The sequence below is a fragment of the Platichthys flesus genome, chromosome 20 (genome assembly GCF_949316205.1).
Source record: "Platichthys flesus chromosome 20, fPlaFle2.1, whole genome shotgun sequence".
Taxonomy (NCBI): domain Eukaryota; kingdom Metazoa; phylum Chordata; class Actinopteri; order Pleuronectiformes; family Pleuronectidae; genus Platichthys; species Platichthys flesus.
In genome coordinates this window covers 12,684,753-12,707,285 of record NC_084964.1, presented here as the reverse complement: position 1 = coordinate 12,707,285, position 22,533 = coordinate 12,684,753, and the positions used below count along the sequence as shown (strand labels likewise).

Sequence of the window (22,533 nt, the reverse complement as noted above, 5' to 3'; positions counted from 1 at the left end):
TAGTGTTTTTCTTGCTGTTCCCTCACAAACAAATTCCCGAGCCGTTTCCATTAGGACACTCGGAGCAGGCTTTCTGTGAGCTTCACAAAAAAGCATTAAAAAGGCCAAGGGGCAGCGTTTCTTGCCAGATGAACCTGTGAAGGTGTAATCCACAGCGTTACAAACAGAGCAGCCGACCTTTGGTGTGAAATATCTGACGCCTGAACTATGAATTCACCTCCTGTTAAATTTACACGTCGGCGCTGGCAGGCGGTGTCCGGGTTTTGTTGTAAATCACCAGAGGAGAAATGAGTGACACGGCTCAAATGTTTACATGCGGCCCCTATTCTCCTGCTCAGGATCTGAGAGGCAGGTTGGCAGCGCAGCTTTCCCCCCCCTATGCCTCCTCAGAGGTTGTGTTACTGCGTCCATACATCACCCTGACACGGGTGCACTCATTGAAACGGTCCCGGGCCAGACCCCGTCTCAAGATGATGACATATTTGCCATTCCACTCAGTGAGGTGTGCAAGCGTCTTTCTCACTGTCGCCGATTCAACAAGTCAACGCTCATTTTTAGGTCTGATTTATTCCAAGTATATATTGTATCTTGATGACCTGTAGTTTCCGACAGATCAACTAATTAGTACAAGACCCCAACATTTAGGCTGCGACATCGATACTTGGCTGACCCGGCCTGGGAGCCCCCTTCGGCACAACTTCCCCTGCTCCTCCTGGGGGTAATGGAGGGAGGAAGAATGTGGAGGGAGGAAGTGGGTTTCCTCCAGGCAGATTGCTGGATGAAGAGGCTGAGAGACGGACAGATGACAATGGCGGAGAGGCCGGGGCCTGAGTGTCGCCCCAGGGAGACCTACACCCAGCTACATGTTGGCTCCAGCCACTATGCGCTAAGTGCACCGAGCAGAGGCCTTCACACGGCGGATTTGGCAAGGTGATCCCTTCACCCACCCCCCCATCCATCTCCTGCCAGCCGCTCCCCTTCTCCCTCCGTCCCATCTCACCCCTCTCTCCTCTTCCTCCCTTCACTGACACCCCGGCCAGGAGGTGATGAGTTGACTCACAGGGTGAAGACAAGTCTGGGATCAACACTTTTTCAAAGTGGTGATCTGTTGCACTTTTTTTAGGCAATAGTGTAGCTGATTAAACAACTTGAACTGTATGTGTATGTATTTTTTAGGGGGGGTCATGTAAAGTCATTATGTAAGAGCATGCATACATTCATATTTCATATAAATATATATACATATTTATTTTAAAGAACTGTGAAGATTCTGTACTAACTGGGACTCATCCTTTTCCAATGGACAACAGTGTAATTAATTGTGACACTTTCTAAATAACCCCCCACATAATATATCATTTCCACAATGTGATTTCCTGTTTCTAATCTCTCAACATATTTGCAGCTGATGTACCTTTAAAAAATGAATACTTCCTGATGTACCAGTTTTGTTGCTCTAGATTTGGTATTAACCCTTTGGTCAGTTTTTGTTGTTTTAAATGTGCTATTTAAATAAATTGATCTGACTTGACTATATAACTCAAACATCCTTCACAGTTTCCATCACTTCAGGGGTTATTGGCTTGGTTTAAAATCCAAATTAAAATAAAATAAAATGTTTTTTATAATCTGGCCTGAACTGTCTGATTAACTTGTGATTGTCTTTCTTGCCCCCTTGGACTCTGCTGTTGGTGATATCACAAAAAGCGTGAAAATCAATACCCAAAATTTCTACTTAACTGGTTGTAGGTCGGGGCTGTGGTGAGTTCGGGGCTTTATGGACAAATTGTTCCACCCGCATGCAAACAGGCCTGAAGCTCCTCAGCTCCCTCCTGAAGTCAGACAGCGCGTCTCCACGTCTGTGCTGAATGACACTGAACATTGCCTCCTGCAGTGAGGCTGCATTGTTTTCCGAATGCAGGATGTAAGAAAGCTGATATCAAATTCTGCCCCATTGAAAAGAACCTCTGTTTTTATCAGGGCAGGTGATCACAGCTCTTAAAGCATCGCAGAGTGAAATGTCACAGCCACGGAGGAAAAAGGTGGAAAACCTGACGATGAATGGAGATGAAGTATTGAAGTATTGAATTGCAGCCACATTCCTGGGAGGAGAACTCCAGGTATATTGTGAGTGCTGTGGTAATTCGTAGTGTCTTATGTCATGGTTCAATCTCTGTTTTGTATTCTCATCGCTCGAGGTGTTGATGTTGAACAACCTGACAGATGAAGCTGTATTCTTTATGACAACAGCTCCGAGGTGTCTCCGCTTCTTTCTCCTGCGGTCAGGGCCGTGAATCTCAGGCGGCCGTGACACTGATTGACGGCCCTGTGACAGAGCTTTGCAAATCCTTTAATCCGTTCATAAAGCTCAACAGGGGGGCACTTGATGCACTTTATTCCAGCACCTCTTCCCATCTGGCTTCTATAAAAGACACTCCGTGCTGTCAGATGCTCTCAGAGCCTTGTCAGGAGCCGATGACATGCAAGGGGCGGAGAGATTTAATGCAACATCATCACAAAAGAAAACACTCAATTTGAGTGGCATTCAAATTCCAGCACACTCTCTTTAACCTGCACATTCATTCCTAATGATGACATTTGAATAATTGCCCAATTGAGCCGAACAGCCAAGAAAAGTGTTGTTGTTGTTGTCACTCCCCCCCCCCCACACACACACACACACACACACAACAAGGGAGAGGAAATACTGTACAAAGCAGACTAGAATTTATATGTGCTGTCCCATGGCTGCAGACTGCTGGAATCTGTGTAGTTTATGGCCATATGGATTGGAGAACAGCTCGCAGTCTGTGACTATCTCAGTTACAGTGGAGTGTCTGTGATCTATGGATTCGTGTCCCGCTCCAGTGACGGCCTCCTCCGCACAGAAACCCCTTTTTATCTCAGGGAGACACAGATGAACCTTGAAAGCGCGGAGAGACATAAACTCTCCCGTGAGATAAAGTGCTTTAAAGAGGAGAGTCTGTACAATTCAGTAACATCAAACGCTCTCGAGACATACGGGCATTTCAGCCTTGACTTTAAATATAAAGTGCAGGTTATGTTAATATATTTAATGGTTGACAATGACTACAACTATCTGTGTGGTGCAAGTTGCAGATGGTGATTTGTTTGATTCAGCTGTTGAATGCTGCCCCCTGGTGCAGAGTGTGAGCAACTTTGTTCTCCAGGATATCTACTAAGCAAAGAGTTTGCATACAACCCAGCAACCCCCTTAAATTCTATCAAGCTGCACCAAAGCTCACACACTCAAATGTACAAGTTCCCTAAAGATATTTGCTCTGTTCATCAAGATCCAGAAATGATTCTCTGAGAAATTGGTGAAAATGTTGAAAAGTGCCTGATGTCACAATAGTTTAATTTGTTTCAAAAAAAATATTCCAGAATATAAAATAATATAATGCAATATGATAAATAATATAAAATAACAAACATCTGCCCCCTGATCTGGATTTGCATTAAAATGTAACAAGTTTGTCCTGGAGCCAAATCACATCCTTCCTCAAAGTTTCACAGAAATCCGTTCAGTTGTTGTAGTGTAATCTTGCTCACAAACAAACAAATTAACATGAAAAAAGGGATGACACACTAAACTACTTAAATTAAGCAGGCGAACATGGATGATACAATAAGAACCTGTGGGATGTTATCACAAACATCTTTGTTAAAAAAGATTAAAAACTAAAAGATTTATTGGCAGGTACAGTGAACCATGTAAAACAGGCTGAGTTCGAACAGGTGGTTTAATACACATGTTCCTGTACAGTCCTGCCGGCTCTACCCCCCCCCCCCCCCCCCCCCCCCGCTGTGCAAACTGCCAAGATCTGCCCCAGTGTGGGACCCGGAGGCTGTGAAGTCCGTGTCTGTCCTAAAACTATCCTCAGTAAATCATTTCAGGAATCGGTCTCCTTGGTTATACACTGTTATATAATGCATATAATACAACAATGATTTATACATAGTTCTCCTTTTCCCACTCTCTGATTTGTCACACACTGTTTTGAGGTTTCAGGAGGGCTAATGCGATGCCTGCGCCGCCTGATCTGAAACGAAGAAATGATGATGAAGACTCACAGGCCGTCTGTCTCGATAAAAAACAGGTCCCAGTGACAAACGAGAACAGCTCTGTGTGCACAACAGAGAGAAATCCACTGAGTCGCGATCACGTCAGCAGAGTTTCTGTATATTCAGTGTTTCACTTCCACAGAAACTTAGGAATATGCTCTTTCACAGCTTGCTATGTGCACAGTCAGGCTGAGGACCAGGGTTGACAGGGCCTTTTCTGTCAGGGCTCTGGCTTTTAATCCTGAGATATTTGTTTTTCCTGTTTTCAGTTTTGTGTCGGTTGTGTGTTAGAAATGTCATTGACACCCTCACATGTTGCGGTGAATCCTGCAGAGAATCTCCTGCTTTGTTCTCTGACTCTCACGTGGACAGAATGTGCGGAGGTTCTTCAGAATTCGGTGCATGTCTGAAATCTGCTTTGAAGAGCTTTCAATCATTTTATAAAGTTGTATTTGTACTTATCTGTCTTATTTTATCTTATTCTCTCAACATTTTATCTTTATCGTCTTAGCAGTAACTATTTTCTATTGTTTGACTTCTATTTTTCATTTTTAAGTGAAATATAAATAAAGTGTATAGCTATTATTATTATTACGGCCTCCAGCTTTGTGTCTTTTATATAATATTTCATCTTCTTCTATTGACAATCTCTCTGAAATACAGCCATTAACATAAAACCCCTAAAGCTCTGTGCAGTCTTGCTCTCCCCCGCCGGCCTTCTTGAGATTTACCGTGGATGATGTTAACCGTTCCTCTCGGTGTCCAGGTCAAATGGCGCCAATTCAGTTAAACCGTGTGCTGTGTCAGTAGGTTAACTGTGTCCCTACGTGTTGCAGCCACCGATATCTATCACACCTGCCAATCAGGGGCACATCCATCAACAGCGGTGTCAAGCGGCGTGGGCCAGAGAAAGTGCCCCCCCCCCCCACCCCCATACCCCCCCTACCATCCATCACTCTGACTGTACGCTGTCATCCGGCATCAGATGAACATTTATTTCCCTTTATGCCAAACAGATAGGTTAGTCAGGTAAATTCTGCACAAGGTGATCAGATCAGTTTGTCCCGATCGAGGCCGTGAGACACCGCAGAGACACTCTCTGTCTTTTCTTTTTTTCTCTTTCTCTCTCTCTCTCTGTCCCAGGTAAAGTGGAGAATTGGCTTCAGGTGATGTGGAGGAGATCTTATCTTCTGTTAACAGAGGAATGACACCATAATGGAGCAGCAGGGGTGCAATTACCTTTTAGCCCTCCTCCTCCTCCTCCTCCTCCTCCTCCTCCTCCCCCCCGTCCTCCTTCTTCTCTCCTTCCCTCCACCTTCACCTCAGCCTTCACTGACAAATTAAGATTAATGACGGAGATAAATAAGGAACCTGCCTCCCTCTCAGTATCACGTGGTCAGGGTGAGTGTGGGACGGCAGTGATGCGATCACTTGTTATTATTCTCTTGTCCTGTTCTTTTCAAAACTTTATGGAAAGTAAATTATCATTTTAAAATCAAAATTGTCAAATGTAGCGCAGCCTTCTCCTTCTTACCAAAATAATAAAATGTATTATTTTAGGCGTATATAAATGTATCAAGAATAGACCACATTTATACTTACTTACGAGAAATTACACACAAATGGTGTGAAAACCAATAAAAAGTGACTAACGGCAATTGGCAATGTGATTAAAAGGTAACCTAGTTACTATTTTATCTATGCTTTTATATAAAAACATTTTCTTTATTGTTTTGTCTTTCTTCTTTCATCTTCTTTATTTGCACTCTTATCTATTCTGTGAAACACCTTGTAACTCTGTTTTTTTAATGTGCTATAATTATAAAGTTAATAACAATTTTGTTTTTGTTATAAAGAAAAGTAAGCACAAGATATTTACAATTATTAACAATGGTAGACGAGAGATTGTTCCAGAAGTAAATGTGATGTATATGATGGCCTCAAGATGCATCAGTACCAGATCCATAAATGTTTAGTACCTTATAGGAAAATGCAGCAGGTACAAAAACCTCAAGAGACTCACTAACTATGGAGGCAGAAGGATATTCAGTCAGTAATATAAGGAGGTCAAATAATATTGCAATCTGACACTGTTCACTGTTTTCCTTTTTGCATTTCACTTTTTACTTCACTTTTTATATCTTTTATCTTTTATATATTTTTAATCAGAAATGTTTATATCAAAATAAATGATACTTTGTATAAATATATAAAAAGTGAGTAAATAAGAAGTGAATAGTGAGTAAATATATACTGGTTTTATATTTTTATTGCTTTTCCTATGTATATTGTATTTATTGCGTTTTTATGTTTCTATGTTCATGTTCATTGTATGCACCAACAACCAGAGCAAATTCCTTGTAGGTGTAAACCTACTTGGCAATAAAATACTTCAGATTCTGATTCTGATTCTGAAAAAGGCTCTGATGCATATTTAGAGTTTATTTCAATATTTCTCAGAGAGGATTTTTCTCAGTGCTCTTGTTGCCCTCTACATATTTTGTATTAGTGGATGGATTTATGAACTTATAGGTAAGAAGCCTCTTGAGGTGTTGGGCCCCTCTAAGTTGTCCATGTGAAACCACCTTCCGAATGTGGAAGGAGACGAGACCCCCTTCCCCCAGCCCACTCTGCCCCCACTGTATTGGACTCTACACGGCTGAATGTGAGCCCCCCCTTGCCCTGCAGCTGGAGGTGTCTGTTTCACGGGCCTCTGTGATGCGGGACCTGGGAGGATACGGTTTCACAGGTACAAAAGTTTCAGCTTTAATCCTATCACACAGAGTGAGTGGTCAGGGTTCAAGGCTTCCGCATAATCCCGGGTTCATTCATTCCGGTGAGGCCGAGAGACATGCAGAGAGGAAGAGATTATACTGCCCTCTCAATAGCAATTCAGCTATTCCACACCTCAGCGCACGCAGGAGAAGATCAGTAGAAGATACAGTTAAATATCTCCTCTGGCAGCTGGTAAAGAGGTTAATGTTCAGAGTCAAGGGATCAGACAGCCATTTGAAATGCCTGTATACCTACAGGAGGCTTTTATTTGTTATCAAGCCAGAAGTAAAGATACACAGAGCATATATGTTCCATCTGACCGGAGAGAATAATCTTATAAATCAAGTCAAGATAAGTTTGAGTGTCGCTTTTATAGTTTACTGACAAGCTGCAGTTTGTCAAAGGGTCAAGGATGAATTGCGAGAGGTGAAAAATAAAATAAGATGGTCTCTAACGGCCGATGGATCTGTGCAACAATGTGAGGAGCTTATCACTTTCACAGCAGGTGGTTCTTACGCTGAAACCGTGTTTGACACGACCTCCTCCGGGGAATACAACCTGCCTCTGCTGCACCACATAACAGCTCCTGGTCACAGCTTCAGGGTTGAGCCATCAATGTATAAATGTCACCGCAATGTCACACAGGCATGTTTTAATTATGATGCCTTTACTAGATGAATGGAATAATGAATACAGCTTTATTCTGACTTCACACGAAACCTCAGACGACACAGAGGATGTTTCGGCTCCGCTAGAACAATTCTGTCAGGTCTGAAATGCTTTTGATTCGCGGTAGAAGACGTGCCTTCTCGGAAATTCAATACATATTCACGCTGACGAGCACAAAGCTGATTGCCGCATCCTTCCACGGGTCCCTTGAAGTGCAAGACTTGAAGGAAGAGTGGTTCTTTTGAAGGCGAGTAGAAGGCGTTTCGGGGCTGAGAGGTGCTGGAAAGGGCATGTCCAAACAGACTTTAGGCCCTGAGTGATGGGACACGGGAAACGGTAACAGGACACCTGGGCCCTGCTCCCATGTCAACACAGTCATGTGAATCACAACGGTGAGAGCGTCTGAAGATCCGGGAGACAATGGAAGCCGACTTTCGACAGAGTCACAAGCTTTGTCTCAAACGCTGTATTTGTCAGCATTTCATGTTAGTTTTCTTAGCTCGGAGTCCTTTGAAAATGATTAAACGGATCTCAGATCTGTGGAGAAAATCTTTATCTGTCATCAGGGCTGTTTATCCCACATGCAAGAGGACACTGACGTTTAAACAGCGCTCTATCATGAGCCACAAATTGATGAAGGTAAAGTAATCCATCTCAGTGCTTCAAGAGGAGGATACCTCTGGCAGCATATGGACATATTGTAGAGTGGAGCAATTCATCAACTGACCCACCGAATTGAAAAAATATATTTATGTCATTGTAAACTATCAAAATAGTCTCAGAGAAGTATTATAATAAATATATATTACCCGTCCATGAAGTATGTAGTAGGCAGGGTTTACCTATGCTGCAGCCAGCCAGCAGGTGGCGATTGAGACACTTTGGCTTCACTTTTTGGAAACTTTCATGTAATCTATCTTTGTATGTAGTCCATGAGTTGAAATTGTTAGTTAGCTAAAAACTAACTAACGAGTTATGAGTAATTAGTAAGGGGATGAAACATTAATTTTCTGCTGCTCTAAGTGAGACTGGTATAAATACAAACGTGACCAAACTTAAAACACTGACACTTCAACTATATAATAACTTAACTGCAACAATACTTTTTATTTCATTAACAGTATAAAATAACGTCCGATTTGAAATCAACTCAATGTGCATATTTAGAACATTATAGCTGGTACTGTTAGATTCTTCAAGTTAATTTGCTGTTAGCCTGCATGTGAAACACAAGCTCCACAAGTGTGTGTCATTTTGTCCCCAGTCCCTGAGGTATCACTGACTATGGACGTTTTAAAAAGAAACGGCAGCAGCAATTATCAAGAATTACCATAACTAAAATTAAATCTAAAACCGAAAAGCTGAGTTAAAAAGAAGCAATTAGTTTTCTCTTGTTTTGAGGATTGGTTATGGGCTCTCTCTCTTCTTCCATTTCCATCTTCTCAGAGATAGAGGGCAGCAGACAACTATAGATTCCTTCTGCCACTTCACTCACCTCTCTCACCTTTCACTAAGATTTAACCTTTAGACCTTTTATCTCAGTTTGATTCACTCATATCCGACATTGGTCCGTATGAATGTATTAACCTGTTTGTGCTTCTATAAAAAAGTCATATCTTTAAGATTAAATGACAAAAAAACAGATGAAATCCATCATTTGAAAATTAAAACATGGTTTATTTACATTCACTGATTCATTCAAACATATAACGGACGACTATGGGAGCCGTTGTATTCATGTATAGCCATTGATTTATAGGACACTTTGTTGTATTGATTTAAATTTGTCAATTGACTATAAAAAATAAAGTTTTTTTATTACAGTAAGGCAGAATAAATATATATTTTGAATGAATATTATTTCAAAGCCAAAAATATGTAAACATAAATCATTTAATATAGAATTAGACTATTAAATGAAACAACTGCTCTAACCTGACAACATTTAACGTTTGCATCTCTGTAATTTCCCATGACAGTAAAGTTACTCCAGAAAGTCCTGATGAGCAACCTGTCGACGCCGCTGATTCCATTGGCGTTAGTACATCATTATCTCCTTGGGCGCGTCCTCAGTGGGCCTCTGCTGTTCTCGCCTTTGTTTATAGGCCGCGTGCTCATAGAAGTATATCACGAGGATGGCGCAGAGAGACAGTATCATGTATGGGATGATCAGGAAGTATCCCAGCAGCAGCTCTGACGACTTGTTCCTCGTTTCGAAGGCAACGCCATCGGCGTAGTTTTCCACCAGACCCTCTGCCATGTTGGTCACGTTGACGTTCACCGCAAATACGATGAGGACGACAGCCGACTGGATTGCTGCAAGGAAACCATTTAAACCATTCATTGGTGCAAATGCAAGAAAAATTCGCTTATGTGTAACATTTGAGTCTCTTACTGCTGAGCGAGCTGCAGACATAAATTCCCATGGGCCCCATGTAGGTCTCGTAAGGGTTGCTGACAGAGTTGTAGATGCCGATGAGGATGCTGCCGGCGGAAAACAGCAGACACAGGGCCAACAGGCACAAGACCAGAGTGTGCAGCGCCACTGGGACAGCGCCATCTATTTCTATCAGCCCAGGAACCACTACTCAAACACACAGATAGCGAAAGAAAGAATAGAAGATCAACATTACAGGTTAAATACGGTACATTATACTATAATGGGCGAGGTCACCATAAAATACAATCGTTCATTTTCTCTTGTAGTTCACCATGCCGCATATTAAACAGTATCACCCAAAGAAATAGTGCCTATGTTAAAAAAGTTGAAAGTATTATTATTAATATTATTATTATTGATAAATTGAAGGTGGTTTTCCAGTTTCAATTGACAGTGGTCTAAAAAGATATATCATGCGACTTGAATATATCACATCATAGAGGTAAATTTACTATTTATTACATTGGTCCACATTTGTGACTGGTGCTCGTCTCTTTTTCACTTTTTCACACTTTATTATTGTTGTTGATGTTATTATTATTCATCCATTTTGACAGTGCTTTTAACACTGCTCAAAGACAAAGTCACTTGGTAAAAGCTAATGATGAAAAATATAGTAAAAGCAAATATTTGTGCTACTTTTTAAAGGCAGCAAATGTCAGATGTTTTCTTATTGAAAGTGTCTTGTAATTTGGCTGGACTTCACTTTTCAGAGCCTCGGAAAGTTACCTTGAAAATTGACATCCTTCGCCCCAAACGAAGGGCAGAAGGATCTGCTCAACACCCCTTCAAAAAGCTGCAAAGTGATCATAGCGGTTCCATTGAAGAAGCTTGTTCCAGCAGTTGTACACTCCATGGTCGTCCGAGCCCACCCTGTCGACATGCCCCACCCCATTAACCCGACAGCTAGGGCAGTCATGTTCGCACTGAGAATGAAAAATAGGGTCTTGGATGAGGAAGGCATTGTTGCTGTATTCCAGTTGCACCTGTTAAATCAAAATCCCACTGGTCTGGTCTCTGGAGCTCTGATGAGGCCTCAGAAGCAGATTATAGGAGCCTCTGGTTCCCTGATGATTCTGTGCATGAGTTAAGTTGGAGGGTGCAGTGACATGTAGACTGGTGGTCATAAAACGAATTGATTATGACTGACCTTTGGTTTAGGAGGAATAGGCAGGGCTGGTTGTCATGGTAAGAACAACAGTTTCCCCCACAGACAGATTAAACATGAGGCCAAAGATACTCGCATCTGACGTCTGGATGTGTTGAGATTGATGTGAAATCTCAGAAGTTTAACAGAACAAAATCCTTTCAGGACACGAGGAAAACAATTTAGATAACTCTACTTCCCGTCTTTCAGTGTCTGCACCTTTTTGTGTTTTCACGGCCTTGGATTCAAAGTCCAGTTCTGGAAATTGTAGGGTCATAAAACATAGAGAGGATTAATTATTTACCTGTTTCACTTTTAAAAAAAGCTATGGGAAGAGCAATGATAACGTGTGCTGAAGCCTTGACAGGGGTTGGTTTCTTTCTACTAAAGACATGAGGACGTGTGTGGTGGTTCATGATAACAGAGGTTGTAAGTGCAGTAAGACAAATGATATATCCTTCAAATGTAAGACATGAAAACAAATAATAACATTAATAAACAGAGAGCTGACAACTATAACTGTGTGAGTTTAAACTGTCGTAAAAAAGGAAGGATGTATGATTCATCCTGATCCAGTACAGCTTCAGTAGTTCCTGGTAATTGGACAGGAAGTGAAAATAACTGTTAGCCTAGATTTAAAAAAATTAAGAGTTACAACATAATTTCAGCAGCGGGCTGATATTCAATTAACTTATACAACTATAATGAGCCACATTTATTTTATCATTTTATCATCTTAGATATCATATTGAGAGTTATATAATCCTTTCAAGGTACCCTACTGCACAGAGTTAGGGAAGTAGAGATCAAAACAAAATAAACCATTGGTTTACATCACAACCGTCCTCTGCCTCTCACAGTATACTCGGTTTATATCATTATATTAAATATAAATACTTTTCAAATACCATAAAATACACATATTTGGACCAGGTTAATATTGTTTTCCACTGTTTATCTAAAACATTATGAAATCAATATGATATCATAATGATCCAAGCTCATTTAAAACAGAATCACCAGTGTGGTTTATGACCAATAACAGCCATTTCCCTGGTATGGAGAGAAACAACGATAAATGAAAACTTACCTTCTAAAGTATAGTTGAGTTTAAAATGATAGTGTCTCGAATTTTTCCACTGATTTTTCTATATCCACCTTCATCCCATCCAAAAGACACCTTAAACAAAGAGTCCAGGAAACAGCGACTCATCATGTCCCCAGGCCACATATACAGACGCAGTAATAGTTGTAAGGCAAGATTAGTTTATTTGTGGAGAACATCACAACAACAAGGCAATTGAAAGTGCTTTGCATAAAATAGAAAAAGACATCACGACAAATTGTAAAAGCAACACGAGGCAATAAATAAAAGCAGTTAAAAATAAATTAAAAGAGTTAAATACAAAACAAAAGGGTCAATAAATAGAATAAGAAATAAAAGAGTGTAGGAAATTAGCAATTATTTGATTTGATAGAAGAAAACAACATACATTTTCAATAACTTCACAAAACACTGAACTTCAGCCAGGTTCATCACTTTTGTTGGGGTCCCTTAAAAACATTTCTTTTTTCTTAACAGCCTTCAGAACTCTGCTTTTGCTGTGACTGTTTTTTTGTGTGGTCAAATTAAGGAAGTTGAGCTCTCTCGGCCACCGTCCGAGTCCAGCTGAAGATAAACCCGCATGGACACGTTTTTCCGGTCCACAGGTCCTTTGCTCCTCGATGCGTCCTTTAGGTGGCGACACGCTGCGACTCCCCTCGTGTCCAGGCGGTGGCGCCCTCCCCTATCCTGAGAGCTGTCAGGCGGCCAAGCAGCTGGTGTGTTGGAGTAAACCCTGACTCCTCCTCTCCGGTGACAGGCGGCAGCGCCGGAGCATCGCCTCGCCTTCTCCAAACACCGTCCTGCGCGCCGGACTTTGCCGTCGACGCCTCCAAGGTGAGTGACCACTTTATTTCCCCGTGACGCATTCCGCCTGTTGACACTTATTTCACGAGTGGGAAAAATGTTTTTTTTTTTTATTCAAACCTCTCGGGGGGGGTCCACGGGCAGCCGGGCGCCGTGCTACCTGTGCGTCACGGTCGTTCGTCTCCGGTGGGAAAAGACACACGTCCATTTCAGGTGCGCGTGCCGCTCTCACGTGGCAACGACCCACGATCTTGCGTTTGAATTTTTTTTTTTACGACAGCCTGACTGGAGTCGACCCCTGTGCGTCAAATGTGGGTTAATGGAACACGCGTTTTGGAGTTTGTGTCCCCGTCGCCTCCTCTGCGCGTTATTCCTCCTCCTCCCTCTCTCTCTTCTATCTTCTCCTTCCTGTTCATCCCCACACGATCATCGATTCGATCATGTTCTTCATGTTCTGGATACTGGCTGCTTGTGGTTGAGCTGGTTTCAACACGTCGGTGCGCGGAGGGAGTTCTGCCCCAGATGTCAGGGATGGATCCGCTCAGGCTGGTCGCAGAATTCCTCTCCGGGTTTCTGAGTTGGGTCTTGAGTTTTGACTTGTTTGAGTAATCACAGGACATGACAGTGACACAACGGGGGGGATGGTTCTTTCCACGGGGAGGTCAGAGGTCAGGGTCAGCAACAGATCAGCATCCCTGCAGCAGGTTGTCTGCACAGCTAAGGGCTGGGTTGAGGGAAAGAGGAAGCGTGACTTGTCTAATCTGAGATGGACATGGACAGTTAAGTGAGCCAAGACACCAGTGACATTACACCCCCCCCCCCACACACACACACACCTTTCACTAAAGAACAGCCTCTGACAGCTGAACACACATTAATCATCATTCTTAGTGCAAATAACTCTGCATGCTCTTGCTGTCACCTTCCCTTTCCTTGCTTTCCTCTTATAGGACTCATATTTACAGTTTCTGGGTTTTTAAATGCTCTGCTGTCACTTTAGGCTGGAGAAAGATCAAAGTTCACTTATGTCAGGGAATCATTGCTAAATCTTGAGAGTACATGTGTCGTAGAATGAGTGAATGAATCTTAAAATGTGGTTGTTTTTTATCGTGGAAAGTTCAACTTGTGTCCCTCCGGGGAGAGAAAGAAACCGTGGCACTCAGTAGAGTCGATACACACCAGGGACAAACACTTCCCTTAAATCAAGGTGCACCAAATTGCCCTGTTCCCTTTTACATTTTTGTAATCAGGATCCATGAATTATGATCTGGGAAACCTGCGAGAATATAAGAAAAACACCCACAAAGTGAAATTCTTTCTGTTCTACAATTTCAAACAGGGATGTGAGATGAGTCCATCATTGTCCGTGCGGTGCCATCATTTCAACATTTGTTATAATAAGTTCTTCCTTTTTTTTGTGTTACTAAACAATGACTCATTCCGCTCCTTTCATTGCAAAAGCAACTCTCTTCACGGTCACCTGACTTTTTTAAGCTCAACTCAATTTGTCGGGGCAGACGAGTCAAAAACCAGTCGGCTGTCATTTTCCTGAGCCCTGACACTGACGCCTCATTCACCAGACTTGAGCCGACGATCAGCAACAGAGTTATCAACTAGAGCGTCTCCATTTCCCTGCGTCTTACAGCTGTATCATCACACGTGTGGCTTCATTTAACCCAGTGTGGTTTATTTAGCTGCCACGTGCCACATCCTTCCCTGTGATTCTTCTTTACCTGAGTTTTTGTCTTTTTGCCGTTTTTTAAGTCTGTGTCTGTCAATGACTTTTAATTCTGGGTTTCGATTCCTCTGAACGGACCTCAGGAAGGACAATTCTTGTCAGGAGCTGATGAGGATGCACTGAAATAAACAGTCAGTTTTCCAGGACGAGTCACAGGAAGCAATTACATTAAGCTGCTGATTGATTTGTTATGGTCCATCTCTTTACTATTCGTATGTGTGTGTGTGTGCTCGCTGAGAAAAATAAGTAACCTGCACTAGTGTGAATTGAGTCTCCGTCATAATCAAACTGACGTCATGCACAATAACATATTCTTATTCCAGAAATCTCTTGTCTGTCTTTATGTGGCTCACATATCTGCAGGTCACTTTAACTGTTTAGGAAATAAGGATTGCAGCCTGCATCACTGCAGGCCAAGGAAACTGCTTTGAGAACGAGCACAGCACTCGTAAAATAATGAATTGTGAACAGGTCGATTGTACCAGTGTGTAAATTCTCTTAAGAAATTGAGCAAATTGTCAACAGGTTCGATAGTTGCAGGGGCTCCTTCCGACCTGCACTGAACTGCTGCTTGACACACTGCCAAGATGTTGTTCTTAAGGTCGGTTAAATCTGGCGTACAGGAATGCGTGCGTGGCGCGTGCTGTGCGAGCGTGGGTGCGCTGTGCAAAGTGAGCAGATGCGGTGATTAATGAAATCCACAGTGAAGTGGAGAGGGCTGAGTTAACCTCAAATTGCCAGTCACGGATGTTAATCCCTGCAGTTTGCCCACACTCTCTGTCTGTCTGCCACCTTTCTCTCTCTGGCTCTCGGAAACACCCCCCCCCCCCCCCCCCCCCCCCGACTCTTAACTGTGAGACTCCACGCTGTGCCGCGCCGTCTCTGAGGCTGCGACCACATTAATTGCTTCTGCTTCTGGGTACGCTTTGTTCCTCAAACAGGCGGAGAAGGAGCTAATTGCTCTGAAGTCAAAACTATCGGGGATGAGCCCGACTTGACCCTGAACTTGTCAGATATTTGCCGTCAGAGACGGGGTGTGGACCCTCTTGAAGAGGGGCTCGTGGATTGGGCTCGGGAACAGTTAGATCCTCCTTTCGATGCAACTAGAGCTTGTTATTTTTCGTGTGTGCCCTCGTCGAGGCCTGCAGCGGCATATTTAGCTGCGCTGTGTTGCAACCATAGGCTTGTGTGTGCTTGCGGCTAGTGCTACAGAATGCAAACCCTGCAGCCTGCTTTTCAGATTTTGGCATCGCGCTGAAATGATTTAGTAATGACAAGAACATGCAGAGTGAGGAGATAAGAACTTAGCAGGAAATTTGATTAGAAACTCAAAGTGCCACAAAGTAACGAACAGGGGGAGAGGGTGGGGGGGTGGGGGCGTGTTTGAAAGCTGTGCCAGAGCAGTGAGAGCAAAAACCGTGGAAAGTACAAACAGATCATGTGAGCGGGGGTATTGCTTCCTGCCTGGAGGACTTTTTGCGAGAGCCGGAAGCCTCAACCGGGCTTCGCCAGAGGTGGGACCTCTGTGACACGGGGCGGGTGTGTCTCCTGTCAAGGGAGGCCCCCGTAAAACACATGGCTGCTGTGAGGCTTGTGTGCAGCTGTGCAAACTGCTACCTGCGGCCCTGCCTGTAATTCTCCACACACACGCCCTCTCACCATCTGATCCGTGTTACACTCAGGAGTCACTGCTCTGGCTTGTTATTGCAACATGTGCGCGCTGAAGCCGGGCAGATTTGTGTTTGTTTACTGTGGAGCTGTGCTTAAGACTCGGCCGGACCACTGCGGCACTGAAACAGCTGGACAGAGATCAAGGTTCTCCCTCGCTCCAGATGCGTCAGAACCCATCCACCATCTGTTCAATGGAGGCATTGTGAGTTCCTCTGAGATAGCGGCGAGGCCGAGCACATGAGACACGGGAGGGAGAGAGAGAGATGATCGTTTGTGGGAGAAGTCCAAATTAATTCTGTCGTGCCTGTCACTCCTTAATAGTGCTATCATTAAAATCCCTTAAGGAACACCTGACCTGTCTTTCCTAATATTTGTTATAGCGACGGAGCAATCACACAGATCTGCAGTGATTAGTTTGACATTTTAATCAGTTGTTTTTCTTGCTGTCACATCATAGTAAATATAATATTTGGGCTTTTAAACGAGAGCGTTTATCATTCATTAACTCCAGAGGTTGTGTTTTTCGAACGTCTGCTTGTTTGTCAGAGCAAATCTCTTCTAAACTTCTTGGGAGGATGGGACATGATTGGAAAAAGGACCCCAGGATTATCCTTTATCACTTTGACATTGCGAGACAGGCTGTTTTTTTTCACATTTTCACAAATTTCAGAGGAAATAATCCACAAATGTTGATGAAAATAAAAATCAGGCATAGCTTAAATATAAGTTTGAGCAATTTGTTGCAGCTTGGTGGAATTGAAGGCGACAGTTGGGACTTGGCTGAGGTATATGCGCTCTATTGGATGCTATGGTGATATATTTAGGTCAAACAATAAGGCGATTGATAACACGAAAGTATAATTACGCAAAATCCGCTCGTGAGCCCTGATCATGGGTTTTAGCCTCAGTGTTTCACGGGGTACTGACCCAAACTTGAGCTGTGTCCGACCAATGGGCTCTTTGAAGAGGTGAATTACTTTGCAAGACAAATGCAGAGCAAGAGAGAAGTCAAGGCTGTGCTGCACACCCACACGTGCATTGACAATTATTCTGGCTTACAGATTCCTTCTCGGCTTGAGTTCAAGTGGAGCTGCACTGGGCTCCGAATGTGAGGTATTTAAACGTAGAATCGGCCAGTAGTGGGATTCCCAGGCTGATCATTTAATACCGCTGAAAAACATCAGCATTTCTTTTTACTGTCAAGAAATATTGCAGCTAATAAACATGATTTTGTGCAGCAGAAATATTTTTGTGTCATTGTAATCTTCAGATTTAGTGTAGGACGTTCCAGGAGTTCCCTGTCTCTGGGCTGGGAACCATGGGGCTGGGAACCATGAGGCGAGGCCCTCCTGGTTTGAATCAGAGAATATATCCAAGGCAACGGCTTCCCACTGGTAATATGGGTGTATTCCCTGCCTCCAGGCAACGCATAGTTTCTCTATTGTGTTTCTGTCAGACGCTACATGAGCACATTACAAAGTACACCACAAAGCCCTTAGAAGACAAGTTTCTGGAAATTGAGCCGGTGACCTCGCGGATGTTTTACGAGTGTCCGAGGAGGAAAAGCAACCAGACACGTTATTGTCGGCGTTGTAGCAAGAGAAAAGGAGAACTTGTTTTGGAATTACAACCTCTCGATACTTGACATCCAATGTCAGCTGCTGTTGCGGGTTGACAGCTTTGATTTTTGAACATAAAAAGCCTTGATCGAATTGAGCCGTCATTTTTATCAGGCTGATATGTGGCAGCCCAATTTGGTGACCTGCTCGGGGACAGCAGGGGTGGAGCCCAGAAAAGCTTAACTCCCCTTGCGACTTGGCCTGGTTTTAACTGAAGTGCGAGCAAACAAATCCAGCTCATGGCTTTAAAACATGTTTCAGTCCACCTTTTTGTATTTAATCTCAATGAATGACTCTGGAAAAACAAATATTAGGTTTTGCTGCGGGAAACAAAGGGGAAGCCAGGGGCTGAGCGCGTGGTTAATGTGTGTTTGACAGCCAGGAAGTAAAAAACGATTTCTGCTGCTGTGGATTTTCTTTTGAGGGCTCGCTGTTTGATCTGAGTTTGGATCTGAGAGGAAGTTTCCTTTTTATATGCACCTAACAAATCACTCACATACACATTCCTTTTTATATGCACCTAACAAATCACTCACACACACATTCCTCAATAGCTTGATGTTTATGAGAATGTATAGTGTCTCTGGAGTTTGAAGATGAAGAGTGAAACCGATGTTTCTGAACTGTGTTTTGACTCTGAAACAGCACTGAACTACTGAAATGTTCTCACTCGCACAAACACATGTAAAGTGGCTTTTGATTGATTCCAAAAGCAGCAGGCGGTGTCTCACGCTGCTATGGCACTTTTAGAAAGAGAAGTGATTATGTCCCCTCATTGCTGGAGCACAGTATGTATATTCAAGTTTTCTGAACGCAAGTACTCCCGTTTTAGAGATAATTGATTCTTCTAAAGTACACAAATGTTCATGGCTATGTATGCACCAACGCCACCAGGTTCAATGCACGCCATGACGTTGTGCCAGGAAAGTTGCAGAGCCAGTGTCTAGAAAGTAAAGAAGCCTCCAACCGGGTGTCACCGGAGATGATAAAAACCAGTGTCCACTGCAGAGTCCGTTTACCTGAATGCAGATTGTGTCTATTCCAATTGCACGCCAGATGTTAAGCCCCTTTTCTACTAGTCAAAAACCCACTAACAAGCATTGTGTTATCGAACCAGATGCAACACTGGCAAGAAAGCGAGGTGAGGGATGTTTTCAGTTTCAGCCGCATCCATGACGTCGAACAGGACTGACCGGGATTTACCAGTGTAATGTTGGTGTGAAAGAGGTTTATGTAGATGTTGGTGGCTTTCCGACCAGTGGAAAAGGGGCTACAGACACTGGAGTGAGGCTGCAGATGCTTACAGGTCTCATGGAGGCGGGCTTCTGTCATTAGCCTCTGCATGTAAGTCAGGGTTAGGTTTAGGGTTACGCGAGTGCAATGATTTCTCTCTTACACTTCAAGAAATGCTCCTTTCTTTACTGAAATGTTAAAGTCAGATCATATTCAATCACGTTAGTCTGACGTTAGAGTTTCTTTGTATCTGTGTGTTTGGGTGTCTGTTTGTGTGTGTATTCTTGTGAGGACCATTTTAAGCAAAGACCCAACAGCGTGAGGACATTTTGGACCGGTCCTCACTTTTTAGATGGACCGTTTGAGGGTTAAAACTTGTTTTTAGTGTTAGGTTTAGAATTATGTTTCGGGTTAGGATTAGGTATTTACTTCTGATGGTTAATGTTAGGTGAAGGGGCTAGGGAATGGTTTATCTCAACGTGTGTCCTCACAACTATTGAGAGACGTGCGTGCGTGTGTGTGTGAGAGAGTGGGCGAAAAGAGACAATAATGTTTGACTGTCTCACTACTGAGGCTGTTGACATGGATGAGTACAGTGCTTAATGAATAATGGATGCTGACTAAAGCAGCCGCATTTCCTATTCATTCTTTCAAGGCTGCAACACTGGGACTTGTCTTGTGATGATCACGTCAGCCGTCTGATATTCATTCTTCAGTGTCGCTATAATATGATGCAGTGTAAAGATATTAGACAACCTGCAGTAAACATTATAAACACTATAAAGCACTGAGGGGGCAGGAATTTATTTCATTGTCTGGGTTGTCGCTTCTACGTGTGGAGCTGGAAAGGATGTGGTGTTATGTCCGTGGTCAGATCTTTCATTACAAGATCCTTTCAACTTCTTAAAAGCCTCATGGTGTTTTTTTTCTCTGTGATGAACATGTGTCTAAACGAGTGCAGTTGGATGCGGCAGTGAGGCGACAGTCAGGGCTCGGCCGACATGCTCTGCCTGCTGATGGCCGTCGTGCAGGACTCAGGCAAGCACCCCGAAGCACTAATGTATGGGATGATAATCAGAGCTGTCCTGTGTGATATAAGCCACCAAGGTTAAAGGCGGAGTGGATCATTCAGCATGTTGGAAATCAGAGGAGGGGAGGATCCTTGAAAATGCTTCATGCTATTGAATTCCTGTCACTGTGGACGGATGTAAATTCAGCTGCTGTGTGAGGGTTGTGTGTGTGGGGAAAAAAACAAAACACAGTTGATGCGGTTTAAATAAAATTCATCACTCGTATCGTCTGGAGCAGCGGCTCTACACCAAGCTCCCTCTGGCTGTCCAAACTCCTCAACCAATCGCTAAGGCCCAGCTGAACCACCCGTCACAGAAAAGCCCTTTTTTATTATTTGCGATCTTGGTATTTTGGTCACTGAAGTAGACAGTAGGTGATTGAACGTAATAATTACAGGTTGAGTACAAAGGGCTGTTGCATTATTGATATACATGTAATTTCTTTTGTATGAGAATCTGATTTATAATTTCTACAATTATTAAATGTCCATTTTGACGACAACTATTGGAGGAATCAAGGAGATCTTTTTGTTAAGACATATCCCCGTCTGTGTTTATGAACGCCTATATGACATATTTGTTTTATGGAAAAATATGTAAATTTTTGCTTAAAGTTAACAAATATTTGAATATTATCTATGTATTTGGTTGTCTTAAGTGTTTTCTTTTTGTTCATAGTTAATGGTTTAACTGTAAATTATCAAGCATGATTTTGATACCAACTTCTTAGGAATCATAATATCGATATTGTCATCAGCCCCAACACTATGGTTGGGCTCTATCAGTGTGAGAAATCATTAATGAAAAAATAAAAGTGTGGAATATAATAAGCCTGGTATTTAATACGAAAATGAATATCACTATGAGGTCTGACCTCCAGCTATGGAGATTTAATCGATAAGGGCTGTGAAACATTTCCACTTCGGAGCTCTTAACTCTCTTTACTTTTATTTTATTGGGTGGAGGGTTTTCATATTAACACAATCCCACTGCACTGTAGGTTGCTCATCATTGCAGCATGTGGTCGCACAATATGTTTCCCCACTGGGAAGGCGGCGTGTTGACAGTAACACTAGTCCAATACTGCCAAAGCCTTTTTGTTGTGCTCAGCCAGAGACAATGCCAGATCCACACCATTCGCTTACAATGCTGGGACATTTGTTTATCATAATTAGAGTCTGCTATGATGCCTGCACGGATTCAGGCATAAAAGGCTCTTTTCTTCAACAGAAGCTTTATTCATAGCTGGATAACGATACCCACCAGGGAACGTTTGACCATTGGTGTTTTTCTTAGAAGGCGGATGATCCCTGCTTCACTTCTTTTTCCCCTTTAGGGCAAAATGACAATCTATTTGCAAATGATGATTATTATTAATTAGCCTCATTGTTTTCTCTAACAAAAGGTTAGAAAATTCCCACTTTACCCTTTAGATGACCTTATTCGACCATATAAGCTGATCCATTATCTGCCATTTGACTTATAAGTTAATTTTGTCATAATTTAGGCCTTTTATGACCTGTTGATGTGAAACTTTTTAAACCATAAGTGTTAATATTTTGTGGGGATATAGTGCTGTCTTTGATAAAATGATACATGTGTTAACAGCCTTATTTGTCCTTTATCCGCCCACTCATCCTCAGAGCGTCCTTGTTTCACTGCACCTCGCACAGAGAGACGGTTTTGAGCTGGATAACAAGGAGCAGAGATCACAGGCAGCCATCGCAAAACCCTGAACAGTGTCCTCTGCTGCTCTCAGACAACCGAGACATGGAGGCAAAGCTGTTCAGAGATCAGCGCGATCATAATAATAATGTGTCCCGTGTCTGAGTATCACAGTTTCTCTTTGTAGGCCCAGCCCAGTCAGTGGGTGGCTCTTCACACAAACGTCTATTATGTTGAACTATGAATTGTTCAAACCCCTCTTCCTCCGCACTTTCACTCTCTCCGCATCTGGAGCACAAAAAACGAAAAACAAATGTACATTATGGGATATATATTTTTAACTCTGGGAGTGTGCGTTTCCCCCGTGGGGCTCCTCCATGCGCTCGTCTTTGCACAATGACTGGTTTGTTATATTCGGCCGGAAAGTAGTCTGGTGCTTCAGAAAACAACTGTGCCGGATTGGCCTCATTGTGTATCTGTGTTGTTCTCACTTATAAATAACACTTAATTC

At 42.8% G+C, this 22,533-nt stretch overlaps 2 protein-coding genes across 2 annotated transcripts in view; one reads left to right on the top strand and one right to left on the bottom strand.

Annotated features, from left to right (window-relative positions):
* Positions 1 to 9,186: 9,186 nt before the first annotated feature.
* LOC133931519 (clarin-3) lies at positions 9,187 to 11,058 on the bottom strand. Its single transcript, XM_062378415.1, has 3 exons — positions 10,700 to 11,058; positions 9,926 to 10,114; positions 9,187 to 9,846 (listed from the first exon to the last, which is right to left on the bottom strand). The coding sequence occupies exons 1-3, from the start codon at positions 10,932 to 10,934 to the stop codon at positions 9,569 to 9,571; spliced, it is 702 nt and encodes a 233-aa protein (XP_062234399.1). The 5' UTR covers positions 10,935 to 11,058; the 3' UTR covers positions 9,187 to 9,568.
* A 1,711-nt stretch (positions 11,059 to 12,769) lies between these two features.
* Positions 12,770 to 22,533, top strand: part of ptprea (protein tyrosine phosphatase receptor type Ea) — a 47,461-nt gene continuing 37,697 nt past the window's right edge. Inside the window, exon 1 of the mRNA XM_062414353.1 lies at positions 12,770 to 13,056. The gene's annotated coding sequence lies outside the window, so the exon portion shown is untranslated. The remainder of the gene's footprint in view (positions 13,057 to 22,533) is intronic.

Bases quoted from the DNA above. Each gene is read 5' to 3' on its own strand.
- LOC133931519 (XM_062378415.1), bottom strand. From the start codon at position 10,934: ATGCCTTCCTCATCCAAGACCCTATTTTTCATTCTCAGTGCGAACATG. The intron at 10,115-10,699 runs GTAACTTTCCGA...GTGTTTGAGTAG, and splicing joins GAAGGATGTCAATTTTCAAG to TGGTTCCTGGGCTGATAGAA. The intron at 9,847-9,925 runs GTAAGAGACTCA...GTTTCCTTGCAG, and splicing joins TGTCTGCAGCTCGCTCAGCA to CAATCCAGTCGGCTGTCGTC.